The sequence below is a fragment of the Bactrocera latifrons genome, unplaced genomic scaffold (genome assembly GCF_001853355.1).
Source record: "Bactrocera latifrons isolate USDA-ARS-PBARC rearing strain unplaced genomic scaffold, ASM185335v1 scaffold_15, whole genome shotgun sequence".
Lineage (NCBI taxonomy): Eukaryota > Metazoa > Arthropoda > Insecta > Diptera > Tephritidae > Bactrocera > Bactrocera latifrons.
Window position 1 is genome coordinate 2,514,770 of NW_017534963.1, and position 18,127 is coordinate 2,532,896.

The 18,127-nt window shown below is 35.4% G+C and overlaps 1 protein-coding gene across 1 annotated transcript in view; it reads right to left on the minus strand.

Moving 5' to 3' along the window:
• The window catches only part of LOC108965891, a 30,674-nt gene extending 15,263 nt beyond the window's left edge, over positions 1 to 15,411 (minus strand). Inside the window, exons 1-3 of the mRNA XM_018928565.1 lie at positions 15,333 to 15,411; positions 6,826 to 7,019; positions 4,393 to 4,489 (exon numbers count right to left, since the gene is read on the minus strand). Of these exons, the coding sequence (XP_018784110.1) occupies positions 4,393 to 4,489; positions 6,826 to 6,966 (238 nt within the window). The 5' untranslated portion in view covers positions 6,967 to 7,019; positions 15,333 to 15,411. The remainder of the gene's footprint in view (positions 1 to 4,392; positions 4,490 to 6,825; positions 7,020 to 15,332) is intronic.
• Between the last annotated feature and the right edge of the window lie 2,716 nt (positions 15,412 to 18,127).

The window sequence follows — 18,127 nt, forward strand, 5'->3', positions numbered from 1 at the left end:
CGTTTTCCAAAGGACCTCGCAAATTGCACAATAAGCTTTACATTTGTATGCCAAAAGAAAAATTTGCGCAGTAGCAGCGCAAAAAGGCAGTAGCCTGATCAAAAATAACTCATAAATGTGAATTTATCGAAGTTATTTTTAGTAGCTTGCGTTTGATAGTGCCAAATGTCTGATTACACTGCTGAAAAAATAAAAGAAAGTTCATACGTGCTTTTTCATGTTTTTGTTCAATATTTTTTTTTTTTTATTTTTTTTTTTTTTTAATTTAAGATGTTTTTACATTACTTGTTTTATCCCTTGGTATAAATCCTTTCGTCGGTCAGAAGTTGTTTATTGTTCCTTATACGAATACTTGGGTGACAATTTTCCATCTATCGCTTGCCAAGTGGCCTTTTGTCATCTCTTCAACAGCAACTTACTTCCCTTCTCAAAGGCACGCTTTTGTAAGCATGGCACTCTAATGTATTTTCTTAACTAGTCACAGTATTTATTAGTTGTCGGCCCATTCTAAGCGACGTCTCACTTTGAAAATTTTAATATTACTGAGCTGAAATTTCCACTCACCTCAGCAAGTAGATTACGACAGGTACTTTTGTGAGCAACGTCTTCAAAATTGGTGTTGATTTCAATACAATTGTACCTGTTGAGCGAAATTTAACAGGCTCTTTTTGTGCCAGAGATTCCTTATGATTATTTTAAAAGTCTGGGCTCTTCAATTCTTACAACAACTACTTCGGTAAAACACTAGTTTCATTCTTTTCAGCAAAGAGTATTCTCGATTGCTAGGTGTACGAGTATGTATTTATCTTATTCGTTAGAAGAATTAATTTGTCATTCCATATTTCTTGCATAAGATGTCAAATATTACACTAACTCATTCCTTTTTACATTTTCTCTATTTATGTATATATGTGTAAAACCGTGCGAAATTTTCGCAGTAAACTATTTTTTCTTATTAAATACTTTTTCTATATATTAAGGAATCAAGTTAAAAATCTCTCTATTTACACATTTTTTGGATAGATTTTAAACTATATACAATTTTCATCAGATTTTTTTTCCAGATTCTACTGTCAGAGTAAGTACTTTAGGTCTTTACTATTGCTGATTATTGTTATTAATACTATAACATATTGTCTAATCTGACGGGTTTTTCCTCATATTGTCTCTAAATGAGAGTTCACAGCAATCTACTGGTCCATCTCGTTCAGAGATCAAAAAATTGTTTATGAACGGAAACCAACAAAAAAAAAAAAATATTATCCGGAACTTTCTCCGTATTTTTCACATGAAAATTCTCCTGAAGGCTCAGTTTGGAGCAATATGAGCTACATAAATGTAATCCTTGTTAGTTTGACTCATCTTCTATGTCATATGGAAGCAAACAAATTCTGGTATCACATACATACATATTTATGGGATAATCATAAATTGCATTATTTACCACAAATAAATGTCGATTAAATTTTGAACGCCTTGTCCATTTTCACCCATTTACTTGAATACCATCAAAAATACTGAATTAAGAAAACCCGTGTATTTTAGTGTACTATCGATTTCTTTTTTTTTATTTATATATGACTTCATATTCAAAATAGCAACACAGCTTAAAATTTTTCACATCAATTTTTCAAAACTTATGCTATCCTTATTATTAAGCACCATCTCAAAAGAGGCTCATGATACATTCACAGCTAGTTGGTAATTTAACCATTTCTTCCTTCATCACGCCGTCCAACAACACAACCAATTTACGATAGGTGAAGTTTTGTTTGCATTTCGCAATATCCTCCAGCGGCAGGGTATTATTCTCTTCGCCAGATCGCTTCTCATTTTCGCACTCCCCCACCAAAACACCTTGCTCATGTTTCTCATATTGCACCACCAATAACCACTTGCCATCCTCTGACATTGCACATTTCGGATAAATCAGGTTTGGTAGAGTATTGCAAGGTTTCTTCACCACCTGCATCTCCATACGAGTGGCTATATTCAGTGGCATCGCCATATCATCTGTGAAATATGCTCTGAATTTCTCGAACTCTTTTGGGTCAATTTTGTCTAGACGTGTGGCCTCCATATAGTTTTCAATCTCCTTGCAATGTGACTTTCCAGCTCGACGTTCAGCGCAAACGATTTCGTCATCTTCTAATTYTTCTTCTCTCGCTACTCCAGTATTAYATACCATAAGGCCTTCGTCAAGTTTAAAAATGCTCTGCAGTTTCTTCATAATATCTTTAGAAGAATCAGCACGGGGGGCAGGTCTGGCGCTAGTTTGTAGGACTATCAGGAAGAATGTTTGCATTTTAAATAAAAGGTATAGCTTCAAAGCCATCTTGAATTTTTGAAGAGGTAATTTAATATTCCTTATTTAAGATACGCTACTGTTTGTAGTTCTTAGTGATGAGTTTTTAGTTATATCTTTCACTGTCACCTGAGTGCTAGCCACTGACATCTCGAGTCGATTTGCAGCTCATTTTATAGCTGGACGCGTAGTAACGCATATACAATATTTTTTACCTACGAACGGTTTTGAAAGAGGAAAAGGTATTCCCAGCTACTTAAGGAATTTCGCTTCGGCTGCAGAAACCCCAGCGGCTTTGGTTGCAACATAGTTTTGTCATTATTCTGAAATGTTTGGTTTTTATGGTAATCATCACAATGTCTCAACACTTTAGTTTGACTTCAATCAGTTTCCTTTTTTTTTTTTTGGTAAATTATAACGATTATCTTTTTATACCCTGAACAGGGTATATTACGTTTGTCACATAGATTGTAACACCCCGAAGGAAGCGTCGGAGACCCTATAAAGTATATATAGTATATATAAATGATCAGTATGTCGAGCTGAGCCGATTTAGCCATGTCCGTCTGTCTGTATATATACGAACTAGTCCCTCAGTTTTTAAGATATCCTTTTGAAATTTTGCAAACATCATTTTCTCTTCAAGAAGTTGCTCATTTGTCGGAACTGCCTATATCGGACCACTATAACATGTAGCTGCCATACATACTGAACGATCGGAATCAAGTTCTTGTATGGAAAACTTTCGCATTTAACGAGATCTATTCACGAAATTTGGTATGCATTATTTTCTAAAGCAACAATGTACAATGCACAACGGAATCAAGTTCATTTATTTAAAACTCTCTAAATTCGTATATGGTATTCTAAATTCCTAAGCATTCTACCAATATTATCTGCTTATTTCCCAAATTTTTGGCAATTCTCTTACAGGGTTGTGTGAGATTTCGTGTCATAGCATTATATTTTGCACACCGTTTAATACGATTGAAGTAATATATTTAATGTTGCCACACTGTTAGCCAATTCACACTGGGCTGCTAGCAGTAACTAAATTAGCAAGATGAAATTGTTTATGCAGTAGTTTTCTTTGGGGGACCGCAGTGTAAATTTACACCTCATGTATTCGCCGCACCCCTTACACAAACGAATCAATGTTTTCAAGGCTATTTGTGCATGTGTGCCTACACGGCATATGTCTATGTAAGCAGCTTCACATGAGTAAGAGGATCATGATTTCCTTGTTGGAAGTTGCAGTTTTACTGTTCAACTTGCTATTTTCATTTCTGCACTCCATGTTGTTGGCTTGGCATCGGCCAACGTGCATGACTACGAGGACATAGTAGATCATTTAGTTCAATTAATGTACGTATGTGTAAGTAACGGTCAGCATTTAGCTAAGTTCTTGTATACTTTATATACTGGAATACTCTGCAATGTCTGTTATTGAGATTTTGTTGAAATGGATGGTTCTATGTAGTAGGATTATGCGCATTTTGCGAGTGATAGTCATAAATCTATATTGTGTTATCCCGTTATATTCAGTACCAAACTTTACTTTGGAACATTTGGAGCGTATATCTCTAGATATTTATTTTGTGGTCGCTTTAGTCATGCATTAAACTTTTATATAGTACTTAGCAAATAATTTCAATACTTACTTAAGCAAGGTAGAACATTACGATTTCCCCGCGAAAATTAAAAAGCCTTACAATTTTTGCCCACTGTAATATTCATTCGTTATTTGTAGTAGTATGCAAAAATTTTAAAAATATTCATGCTGTTGTTTTCTTTACGATAATTTTGTAAAAGCATCTTTGTTTAGGCGGTCACACCAAGTGCGTCCCTTATATATTTAAAAATCACTAAGAAAATAATTAAGTATATCTAAAGTGCATAAGTTAATCTTATCTTAAGTTTATTTAATTAATCGAGTTCATTTAGAAATAGTTAAATGATTGTTCGTTCATTTAACCGAAACACCCAAAACCTTAACTATTCAAGTGATTATAGCGTTTTTTTTTTTTTTGTTATAAATAACAGTTGACCGAAAAGTTTTAAATAAATATAATAAAAGCTGTGCTTACCTTTCGCATATATCGTGGGATTATAAGCAGCGAATTGACAGGTCGGCATATTTATGTTATTAACTAAACCCATTGACATACGAGATACAGATGCGCGCTAAAAAATAGAGAGGATAGTCGAAAAATAATTATATATTTATACATGTATTTTCTCTTAAATAATAATAAAAAAAGACAACACTAGACCTTTCGCAAATACAACTGATTCTTTAAAAGAGCGTGATACCGCTTATTTAGTTTGTATGCCAATGTTATATACAAGGGGGGTTCCAAAGTAAACAGGACTTTTTGAATCTAGCTCCTCTGGTGGCGCCATCTGTATATCAACTGGTGCGTTAGAATCTGCTATCTTTAGCGATTGTCGAGTGAAAATTTCATGGCATTTCATAGATTGGAAGTGAAGTTATTGAATTTTAAATGTCACTATATTTGAGATATCTGTGCGAAAATGAGCTTCGATCAAAGAGCTAACATGAAACTTGATAGAACTTTTACCCAAACGTTTCAATTGATGAAACAAGTTTATGACGATTATTGCCTATCCCCTAGCAGAGTGTACGAGTGTTTTCAACGCTTTCAAAGTGATCGTGAGGACATAAATGACGACCAAAACATGGGGGTCAATCAAAATCAGCGATCACCGGAAGTTCTATCGAAACTGTGCGTAAATTTATTTGAAATTCATGGAAATGGAATGGAACATCCCCAAAACATCGATTTATCGCATTTTGACCGAACATTTGGCCTTACGAAAGGTGTGTGCACGGTTTGTTCCGCACAAATTGATTGATGACCAAAATTTGTTCAGAATCTAACATTCGAAAGACTAAAAATCACGTGATGTGACGCCGTGCGAGTTCTTCCTTTTCGTAAAATGCATTTCCCCATGAAAGGAAAGCGTTATGTAGATGTAGAGGCCATTCAAAAGGCTTGGTTCGGCATACTTCATGGGAATTCCCTTACGTATATAAAAATCCTTTATTAAAACAAAACCTGCTAAGCTAGTTCTGCATTTGAAAGCACTTGCAGGTGCCAAAATACGCTAATTAAGTCTTGAGGTCATTTTTTAATGAAATTATCAATAACAGGGACTGGATTTTCCCGAAAACGAATGTATGAGCATGCTTCAGATTGAGCTATATAACGGGCTGCAAATCGACGAGACGTCAGTTGTTAACACTGAGATAACAGTGAAATATTTAGTTAAAAACTCATCACTAATAACTATAAACAGCAGTGTATTTTAAACTCAGAATATTAAATTACACCTTTGAAAACTCAAGATGACTTCGGAGCTAAGCTAATTGCTTAAAATGCTAACATTCTTCCTGATAGTTTTTCAAACCAGCGCTAGATCTACACCCAGTGCTGATCCTTCTAAAGATATTATGAAGAAACTGCAGAGCATTTTTAAACTTGACGAAGGCCTTATAATACTGGAGTAGCGAGTAGCGAGAGAAGAAAAATTAGAAGATGACGAAATCGTTTGCGCTGAACGTCGAGCTGGAAAGTCATATTGCAAGGAGGTTGAAAACTATATGGAGGCCACACGTCTAGACAAAATTGACCCAAAAGAGTTCGAGAATTCAGAGCATATTTCACAGATGATATGGCGATGCCACTGAATATAGCCACTCGTATGAAGATGCAGGTGGTGAATAAACTTTGCAATACTGTACCAAACCTGATTTATCCGAAATGTGCAATGTCAGAGGATGGCAAGTGGTTATTGGTGGTGCAATATGAGAAACATAAGCAAGGTGTTTTGGTGGAGGAGTGCGAAAATGAGAAGCGATCTGGCGAAGAGAATAATACCCTGCCGCTGGAGGATATTGCGAAATGCAAACAAAACTTCACCTATCGTAAATTGGTTGTGTTGTTGGACGGCGTGATGAAGGAAGAAATGGTTAAATTACCAACTAGCTGTGAATGTATCACGAGCAACATTTCAGATTATAATTGGTTATAGCACAAACAAAATATTCTGGGTGGGATTGTGGGTTATTTTATATACAAAATAGCAAAAAAAAAATTTGGAGTTGACCAAAATTCACGACTTTTCGATATTTTTAATGGTAGTACAACTAATTAAAGAAATGGGTTTGTAGAAATATTTCTGATATTTTTTTTTTTCAGTTTTCATGAAAGGTCTTTGTTTGGAAATAATGTGTTTTAAATTTTTTTGAGACAAACAGTGCATGTTGTGTTTCCAAATGAACTTTTCTGAATGAATCGTCTGAATTACATATCTGAGTCTGTTAAGTAAACTTGGCTATCGTTGAAAAAAGTTTATATTGGGGGCGCCCACATATATGAATTAATGACAACTATGAGGCTTCCAAATCGGCTTACAACACCCCTTATTCCAAATTACGCACAAAATAGGTTATTATTAAATTTCAAAAGTGTTTCCAACCTCATATTATTACTTACCCCATGTGTTGGTATTGTATCAATATCGACTAGAGGACAGGAAGACCGATGTTGTTGCTGGAATTTCGGTTGATAGGGTTCCAGCATGCGGATTTTACCCCAGCGGTTAAAGAACAACACGATGGCGCCAACCCAAAGCATCAACACTAGGCCCACAATGATCACCTCTTCCGGTCGTACCACGATTTTGGGACCTTGAAACAGAAATTAAAAAATAATATAGATATTAATGTTGAAGTAACTCGGGTATACAGAAAAATTTTTAAATATCAACTAAGCGTAAATAAAAATAAAACTAAGATATAATTAAGTGTGGCCGCAACGAAGCTATAATACCGTTAAAGGGTTTATTTTTCAAAAAATAAAAGGGTTTCAAAAATATCGCTGACCTTGATTTCGACCGCAGTTTGAATTTATTATGAGACTGTAGTTCTGTCTTGGTTAATAATACTTTCCAAATTTCGTGAAGTTATTCTATCAAATTAAAAAGCTTTTCATACAAGGACTTGATTTTGATAGATCCGTTTGTATGGTAGCATGAGCTACAGTGATCCAATATTGGCGATTCTGACAAATAAACAGTTTCTCAGGGAGAAAAAGACGCACGCAAAATTTAATATAAATATTGGGTAGTCGAAAAAGTATTTTCGTAAAATTCAATGGAATTATGGAACCGGACTATCACATAAGCAGCCAAGACATCGCTAAGAAACTTAACATTCATCATCAATTGGTTTTGAACTATTTAAAAAAGGCTGGTTACAAAAACAAAAAAGCTCGATGTTTCGGTACCACATGAATTGTCAGTGAAAAATTTAATGAACCGAATTAACATCTGCGATTCTTCGCTAAAACGAAATAAAATCGAACCATTTCTGAAGCGAATGGTAACAGGAGACGAAAAGTAGTCTAAACGTGGTGAAGCTCAACAAATGGTCGCAAAGCCAGGATTAACGCCTCGAAAGGTTATGCTGAGTGTTTGATGAGATTGGAAAAGAATCATCCACTTTGAGCTACTCCTGGACGAACAATTGATTTTATATTTTACTGGTAACAACATATTGAGATTGAAACAAGCAAGCAAAATAAAACGACTAGAACTGATCGAGAGAAAGGGCTTTGTCTTCCTTTAGGACAACACAAGACCACACACATATTTGATGAGTAGGCAAAAACTGTGAGAGCTTGGCTGGGAAGTTTTGATGCATTAACCATTTAGCACTGACGTTGCACCATCGGACTACCATTTGTTTTGATCAATGTAGAACTTCCTTAATGGAGTAAAGTTGGCTTCAAGAGAAGCCTGTGAAAATTACTTGTCGCAGTTTTTCGTCGAGAAACCAGAAAAGTTTTATACTGATGGAATAATGTCTCTAGGAAAAATTGCAAAAAGTTTTTGACCAAAGTGGTACATAATTGTTTATTTATTTATTAGTAAAAATAAAAATAAGTTGAAGTTTGATTAGAAATACGAAAAGACTTCTTCGACTACCCAATGTCTTAAGAACTAAGGGACTAGTTATCGTATTTATAAGCTTCAGAATATAAAAATATTCACAATTTTCTTGCGCTTCGCTTTGTGCACGATTTTTAATTAAAAGTGAACGGAAATGTTCCGATTACCACGAAACCTGTGAATTCCATTTATAAGTGGCGTTTTTTTGCACTTTGACAAATGAAGATAAATGAAATGAAAATCACCATTAAAGAAAAACACACAGCTGACAATGAGCGAGTAGTGGTCGCTTATCCAGCTTGTGCCGATGTTAAAGCCAACAATAGCAATAAAGTCAATGAGTCGCATTGCTGCACAAATCAAAGTGACGACTTTTAATTACTACCGTAATAGCAGGTAGATATACTGGTAATTTGTTTTAATTACTTGCAAGCGAAGTAACAGTTGCAGGATAATGCGGGAAATCGTAAATTACATGAAATTCAATATACATATATGTATACTGTTAATGCGCACGTGTCCAAGTAGAAGATAAATACGAGACGCAATGCAGGAATACTTAAATATACTTATATGTATATTATGTACACCTTCTGCCAATGTATGTGCATGTATGTATGCATAGTTCATGTAAACAGTAGCATATCCTTGAGTCGCTTGAAAGTCACATGTGTATGGCTTGAACTTCGTTGCGCTTGTCACCGGCACAACCGCTGATGTTTCCGTTGCCGATCACATTACGTAAGCTTCTCCTTGTTAGCTGTTTCCTTTCAGCACACTCACACACATGCACATACACGCGTACAATTATAGTTGCGTACTTTCGAACATATGGCTGCAAGTACATGGGAAACGTAATATGTGTTCTATATATGCTCATGTGTGTGTGTCGTTTCCATTGTGTGTGTTGCCACATCACGTGCCACAGCGGTTTGGGTTGAAATTGCGTGCAGCTCGTGCTAAGGCTTTGATCCCTGCATTCACCTTTGGTCGGAAAAATGAATATAATTTCCGCTGAGTTTTTTCGATTGTCAAACGCATATGTGCCACCGACTTCTTTACATGCTGGCACATAGCGATGAAAAGCAACCCTGTAGGAATGTTTGTACGTTGATAAATAAATATTTTTATTGTAAATATTTGTATATTTCTTCCAAATAAGAGATCGACGATGTTTCGAGTTTCCGCATTAAAAGCTAGAAGTTAATCTGTGATTTCCGTATAAAGAACCAATCGACTTTACTGATCCAAAATTAGGCAAATATTAGAATACATTACATCTTGTATGGTGATTGTTTGATATTTCTGAAGCGGTTGGTTAAAGTATTGAAAAATAGATAACTTACGACAACATCCCGTGTAAACGATCCTGATCCAAGCGCTGTGACCCAGTGCAAAGGTTGGAGAAGCCAGAATTGACGATCGCACGGTATGTGCCTTGTATTTCGTTGGATTGGGAGCGTTTGATCGTGTATGAGTTTACCCTAATGGCCTTTAGTTAGGTTAGGTTAATCTGGTAGGCAAAATAAGCCACGCATACACCAGTATGGTACGATGCGATACCAGAAGGAGTTCAGTTGCTAGGTCCATTAGGAGTAGCCATCCTTTAGCGTGAGGTCTCCAGATGCTTACAGCGTAGTGCAGAAGAGATGCTCCAGACAGTGACCAGTTGGTATTCCGATCATATTCTCTCTTCTATTGAGTGCCAATACTATCTATCGATCTACCGTTTCTCACATGACTTTTGCAGTTTTGCTCCCAGGTAACTCGTTCGATCGGGTTATTTTCTTTACCATGCATTTTTTCAGTTCGTTAGTTTCCCAATGTTGATCACGTTTTCGGGTGTTATCCAGTCTTCTAAGTATAAGCTAAACAAACCTGTTCTATTGTTATTAAACAAGTAGTTGTAAAAAGACCCACCTAATGTAAAAAATTTGCAGCACGAGTAAGACTACATTAGCATTTCCTAGCATTTTCTGGTGCCTTGCTCTAGACATTTCATCCAGTCTTCTCGATCTGTCAGTCCTATCCTGCGGTTGTGTGTCGCCACCAGACAGTCAGCAGTTAGTATTAGAGCTAAACGTCTTAACTCGGTTCTATACTCTAAACAAATTGGACCGCTAGTAAGAAGCAATCGTCTAAGAGTAGCCAGCTTTGACCAAAAGTTCCACCAGAAATACATCAGGCCACACAAATCAGTAGTGATTTGACAGAAGCCACGGGTGCTATAAAGGTTGAGAGGTTCTTATACATTCACCTTATAGTCTGTAAGTGATACCAAATGAAGACTACCTGTTCTTATCTCAATTCAATGTACGGTCACATTTTTTGAGGGTTTCTATCAGCATGACATTATAAAATTATTATAATTAAAATGGCAACAAATTGTCGATCAAAACTCTATGTATTTGACTAAAATTCAAAATTTTTGTATGATAATTTAAACCTTGAATTTGATGCAAAAATAATGCATTTATTTTTGATTGGCCTTATTTGAAATTTTTGTATAAAAAAGGAAGAATGCCAGGCAAGCCATCAATGAAATTTTTGAAGTTATGCTGTACCAGTTCCTGTAGCACAACAATGGTTCGCTCGATTCCGTTCTGGAAGTTTCGAAATTTTGATTTACACTTGATTTACACTGAAAGAATGTCTATAGCGAAAAAGTGGCAAAAAGTGGTCGATCAAAATGGTACATATTTGTTTATTTATTTATTAGTATAAATAAAAAAAAAAAAAATAAGTTGAAGTTTGATTAGAAATACGAAAAAACTTTTTCGACCATTCAATATTAATCCGTTAAGTTTTTTATACGGTTCTTTAATGTTCGACAATACTTACTTTTAACTAACTTTCAGAGTCAGGCAATTTTTATTGTAAACATCGTATTTTTAGTTTGAAGTCGTAAGGTATTATTGCCATATGATTAACTTCGATTTCCGAAAATTTAAGGGCACTCGCGACCGGCTTACTAGGCTTTATATTTGTGTGGAGTTAGGACTGCGACCCCTAAATTCATTAAGCTAAACAATAATAAACCCTGCAGTCGTTTTTAGTCGGTAACCACTCTCATCGCGAAAAACTTTTGAATATGTCGAAATATTTTTTTCTAGGTTGGTAGGACTGTCGGTGACATCTGTGCCAAATAACACATCAAAATGTCTTTCTAAAATACATAAAGTGCGGCGATCTTAGTACAACGATGAGGAAAATTATTCAACAAAGCAGTTCCATAAAATTTTGTATGCGGAATCAAATTTCTGGTGCCGAAACGTTGATAATGTCGAGAAAAGGTTTCAGTGATAATTGTGATTTCGATTTTGACAAATTATTCAAAGAGGGTTGAAAACAGCACGGCGATCAACATTAACTGATGATCAACATGTCAATAAAATAAAGGCACCAATTTGCTTGAGAATCACCGTTTAACAGTCAGAGCGCTCACTGGTTTTGTTGAAATATCGGAAACAACAGTGAAACCGTTTCGAAAGATCATTTGGGCCTAAGAAAAATCAAAGCACGATTCGTCACAAAATCACTTTTTCAAAAAGCAGCATCGCGTTAACGTCTGTACAATGCTTCCCAACTTCTAGGATGTCTTGTACGTTGAAAGGAAGTAAACTTCGTCAAAGTATGTCAAAAATCAAGGTTATGTTGACAGGTTTCTTCGATTATTGAGGTGTGATGTACTTGGAATTTCTTCTGACTGGCCAAACTGTCAACAATGAATACTATTTAAGTATTAAGCGTCGATTGCTCGAAGCTATTCCTAAAAAGTGGGCAATATTATGGGTCGAACGATCATGAATTTTAAATTTTTAAACCAATAATATGCCGTGTGACTTCTGGCTATCCAGCAAAAGTAATATAGTTAAATATAATCACAATGAAATGCACCCTCTCAAAATGCAGTATTGTACTAAATTCACTGCGAAGTTTTCATGTACGACAGAATATACCATATAATTATATTTAGTGGTACATAACTGCATGTCGTAATATGAACTCTCCCATTTTTCAATTTTTACTAATTTACTTTCAACTCGACACATATTTCACGCATTTCTTTTCGGGAGTATTTCAAAAGTACCACTCAAATATCCTTTTCTCCACTTCAGACACTATTTACTGCATTGTACTTATGTACATACTGCAATTTACCTTACTGATTTTCTTCTTTCCTTGCTAACTTTGTTCTTTGGTGGCCGCTGCTTGAAGTTTTAAATGAACGATTCCGTAAAATTTAAAGCATTTGCAGCATCTTAGTTGAGTGTGCTGAATCCCGGCTCTTTTTAAAACTAAATTTGGAAGCAGCTTCTAGGACTTTTAATTTGTTGAAAATACAAATACAAAGCGAACATAAAGGACGAAGTGTATACAATTGATAATTTTACTTTTCGTTTGTTTGAACATTTATTTTTCCTGCTTTACAGTTATTTCTATTTATTTATCTGCCGCAACGCATAATTTTTCCATGGTGCTTTAATATGTAAAGCAAATAATAATAAGATAAACTGAAAATAAAGAATTTGAACCAATTTGAGAGCGCGTGGTATTACCAAAAAGTAGAGAACGGATAAAGCCAAGAGCCAAATGTAACAAATTTTGCTTAGTAATGTTATAATTATTATAAATATAGTGGCCATGATTTGGCAAATAATAATCAAGATCGAGGTGTCGAGAAGAGAAGAGAAGGGAAAGCTTGAGAAAGTCAGCTGCTGAAACTGAAAATTTCTTAAAATCAGCACTTTAGGGATGTCATGTTAGGAAGGAAGTGTGGGGATAGTTGCAACAATGTTTTGTTTTGTTAAACTTATCAAATGTTTTTGTCCAACTTTTACCGCAATGTTTTGGAGATACTAGTTTTCAACTATTCTAAATAACTTGAAGCAGTTTTGTATGATCATATATCAAACCAATTCGAAAACTCTTTTTCCTTTGGAATGCCACAAAAATTGCTCAAAACCCCAACACTAAGCATAAATTGAGGGAATAAATTATATTTATTTCAATAACTGCATTACTATTGGCCACAATAGGTGAAATCAGACATCTTGAGCTGAATATTTTACTTAAAATCATTACCGAAGCAGACTCCCTACATACACATATGCATGTATTTTGGTCTAGTCTATCTTAGATTACTCCATAATATTGTATACAGGTACATAAAAAAATTAGTACCTACTCTATCTCTGAAGTTCGCTCGTAAACACATCTCACATCATTCGAATTATGAGCTACAAAAAGCTGTGTTTTGAGGCTCATTCAGATTTATCTGACCCTAAGTTAGTTGTTAGTTATGTATCACTTTCTGTTGAATGCATTCTGAGCTCTGGACCTCTATCGCCTCGGACTATAAACATCTCAAAAAGATGGGGATCGTGTAATGGGAAACGTAATAGAAAGATCTCATTTGTGTCAATAAAGATGTACTTAGTCCTGTTTTAGTCCAAATAAGTTGTAAAATACTAAAGTGTTGTTTTCGTAAAAATATTTAATGTCTGCAAACAAAATTATTAATTAAAAGAAATTTCTAAATTTTACACTCCTATGAATAAACATTGGAACATCAGTGCTAAATTTGAATTAGTAGTTCTCCTCTCCTATCGTCATCGTCGACAAAGTTATATCGGGTGATTTTTTTGAGGTTAGGATTTTCATGCATTAGTATTTGACAGATCACGTGGGATATCAGACATGGTGTCAAAGAGAAAGATGCTCAGTATNGTCAACATTTAAATGAAATTATCTTCAAAAAGTAAATGTCATGAACCAATCTAACGTTTCAAATAAAGAACCGATGAGATTTTGCAAATTTTATGCGTTTTTTTTTTTAAAAAAGTTATCAAGCTCTTAAAAAATCACCCGATACTATAAGGGTGGCGGCGCAATGATACCCGCCGACATGTTTTTCGTGTTTACGGGAAATCTGTTTCTGTGGATCTTCACTTTTCGAATTTTTTTTTTGACAGGTAGCGAATGCTCTATCCCAAGTGCATATAATATTGTATATAGTATTGTTTCTTATGTGGCTGTATCTTCGGTTCGCATTCCTTCGAAATCGTAGCAGGTTTTACTGAAACCAAATTCTCCGTATTGTTGTCGGTAGGGTTAGATGCCCTTTACTCTCATATAACATAAGCTCGATCCCATGGATACGAAATGGACTCCTTATGTGGCCGCGTCTTAAATTTTTGTTTCTTCGGAGTAGTAGTGGGTCTTACTGAAGACAAATTCTCAGTATTATTGACCGTCGGCTCAGATGCGCCTTCGTTGCATATAGCGTCGGCTCGATCCCATGGATAAGAAATGGGCTCTTTATGTGGTCGTCTTTTGAATTTTTGTTTCCTCTTAGTTGTAGTGGGTTTTACCGAAACCAAATCCTCCAAATTACTGTCGGTAGGTTGAGTCAATGGATTCGTTGTCGGCTTCTCAGCACGGCAAAAGTTTTTTGATTTAGGTTTATGTAGCGAGGATGACAGAGGTCCATCATTTAATACTGGATTAATGATTGTCAGATCAGGTTTTGTTAACGTACCCATACCATGTTGGTTTGGCAACGTTTTACTACATTCACCATTGGAAGCACAATTTTTCGAATGTTGAATACCCATTTTTAGAAAGTTTGTTCTGAGTTTGATGATGTGACTTGCAGAAACTGCGGAAGCTGACTATGGCCATACTCGAGATCACTAAACCTTTTATAGCCAAAAAGTATTGTGCTGGTGTTGCGAAAGGTTTTGGTTTTAAACCATCTTTTCAAAATATTGAACTTGCACAGGTAAAAAAAAAATATATAGGCTGCCTTTACTTTATTGTGTTACCCCCGGCATTGTTGAAGTCTGTCCCAGTTCTCTTTATAACTACTGTTACTATTGATTGTCCTTAATAAGTAGGTACGAGTATAGCAGTCATTAAAATTTATGTTTATGAAAATTGTGGTTTTTGAGTTTCTGGCGGTTTGTATGATATGTTTGTATTAACTTTAGAAAACTATTTTATGTATATTTTTCCACAAAAAGTTGTATAATTACTATTTTAAACTTACCATTCCCCGCTAGGGTGGAATTCAATGGAGCTATATTGGTCACATCTTCGCTGCTGTTGAGATAATCTGTGTTCGTTGCTGAGGCAGAGCCAGTTTCTTCGATTTCCACAATAAAATTTGGACCGTTCCAACCGGAGCCCCATTCTTAAATTAAAGACAATGCAAATTAATTATCAGAATTATATAAGGGACCATATTAAATTAGTATTTAATGAATAAAATATAGTTATTTCACCTCTGTCTTGATACAAGACAATTTACTTTAATTAATTTTTAATAGTAATCAACACATAAAGGAAATACAGAAACTAAATCTGGAGATCTTTATTCAGGCAGATAGGGTACCAAATAGCTAAGGCATTTAAGGTTAGATCAGTGTAAAGCAAAAGCCGACATTTCTTATGCATTACAGCACATAAATGGATAATAGTTAGATATACATATGGCTTGATATCCACCTCTTTGGGTTATTTTGGAAGTATATGCTTAAAAAGTTTGGAAAATATGAAAACAAAAAAACGTTCTAACCGAGTCCTTTCATCTTACAAAATTTCTAATTTTTTTTATTGGAGTTTGTTCCTGTCTAAAAAGCTTGGGAATACTTAGGAAACTACAAAGAGAGTCTGATGTGCTGCATCGATTAGGCATACCCGTCTGTCTGTATATATGCAAAAACTATCAGTTTTTGAGATATCGGTGTGAAATTTTAGATAAGTTCTTTTTTCCGCAAGAGTCTGCTGGCTCGTTGAAACAGTCGATGTCGGACCTCTATAGCATACAGTTGTCATACAGACTGACCGATTAAAATCAGCTTTTTTATGGGAAATTTTTAGTTGAGAATTTATTTTCCCGAAATTTAGTACATGTTATTGTCGAACTCGACATAGAGGTATAGCGGTGGTTTATATCAAACAAAGTGGCATGGAAAAAATTGTTTTACAGGTTGTTATGCTTCATAGCAAGTTTACAATGTCATTACTTTAGTAACTATAATATTGAGTTTAGAACAAGTTAAACAACCTCTATCCGCTTTTATTAGACCTTTTGCTCAAAAGAAACATATTGTTTGCTACTTTGAGTTCTATAGGTTAGATGACTGATCTAGAGAGATGGCACATGGACTGCTATATGTAGTCCTTTGTGACGCCATAGATAAGAAAAACTCCTGTGTTCGATCTTATAAATTAGCAAAACGCTTAGTAGCCAGTACAAATTTGCATAGAAGTTTTAGTTATATTCTCGCCAGTTCGGTGGAATGTCTGAAGGGATGCGTTCCCAAACGTTTAAGTCTTGACCTCCCAAACGCGGGACAGTCAAGACAGAAGTGTTAAGTTGTTTCCACCTCATCTTCTTTCATACAGCTTCTGCAGATATCGGATTTCCTGCCTTACCGCGTGGCATGGATGCCAGTAAAGTGCTATTGAATACGAGGTTAGGACCGTTAAAGCCCCATTATTAGAGAGAGACTAGCTTTAGAGATCACCTGATCTTTTGCCATCGATTTTGGACCAAAAGGCTTTTGCGCGAGCGCCTGTACCGATGGTTGTCCAGCGCTGGCTAAGCTTCCGTGAAGCCCAACTATCTAGTAGAAGAACACGAGATCATACGGAACAACCGACCGGCTCCCATTTTACCAATTAGCTTTACAATTACCTAAAAATCCGAAGCGAGGTGAGACATTCCTTTACCAACCCTGAAAATACTGTAATGAGTTCAAGGCTAGTATCGAAGCTCTGCTATCTGAGTATAGTACTCGTATGTGGTCTTTGAAGAAGGCTGCACTCCGGTGCAGTAAATCTACTGCTACTATAACGGCTACAACCTCTGCTTGGAAAAACACTGAAATAGTTAGGAAATCCGAAGCCGGAGCTGATAGAGAGCTCCTGACTGAAAACCCCTCCACCAACCATGACCCAAACGTAAGGAAGCTCACTCCGCCCCTCTCCTTCAACGCATTTTTACCAGTCATAACTCCCTCGCCAGTATAAGGATAGAGAAGAAGCCGCCAGTGGTATTGTGAGAGTATTTCCGAGTGTTCAGGCACGTAGATTTTTAGGAATTCATATTCTCAGAGTCCGATCTTCCGATGATGTTTACGGGCAATATACTATAGTCAAGTTGCGTTAAGGTTCATGGTTGGACCTTAGTTTTATACTGTAGATTAATTTTTTTTAAGGTTTTTTAAAGCTGTTCAGAAGTATTCTTCGATAGAACTGTGTTGAGTATTCTATTTATAAGTGTTTAATATCTATAACACAGAGATTTCTTACCTTCTGAAACTCCTGGTGTTGGTTCTGGCCGTGCTAATAGTTTCTCCAGTTTGATAACTGTAAGCAAAAAGCGAAAACATGTTATGTCTCGAAAGAAATATAACGAGGAAGATTCTACATAATATGTTTGGTGTTAAATAGTTTTGATTTAGTTTTTAGTATAATTAATTTTTGCTTATAAAAAATTATTTGCCTCTTTTATTCAATATGAAATCTAATTATTATTATCTGTTTTCCGTTTCAAGCATTGGGAAATTATTGTTATTATTTTAATAACACATTCTCTACAAATATTTTATACCCAAGTTGAATGCTTACTGGGTTATTCCTGCATACTTTCTGCATTGCATTGTTTACTTTATTTTTTGCAGTAGAGTGAAATTTCGCAGAAAACTTCTGCTTTAACTGTATATAATACTTACATATAGAAACACATGTGTTCTCTGCATAAATATATAAATAGTAAATTTGTTTGCTTGGGATTTTCTCTAGTGTGCCACTTTTATTATCACCTTTCCCAAAATG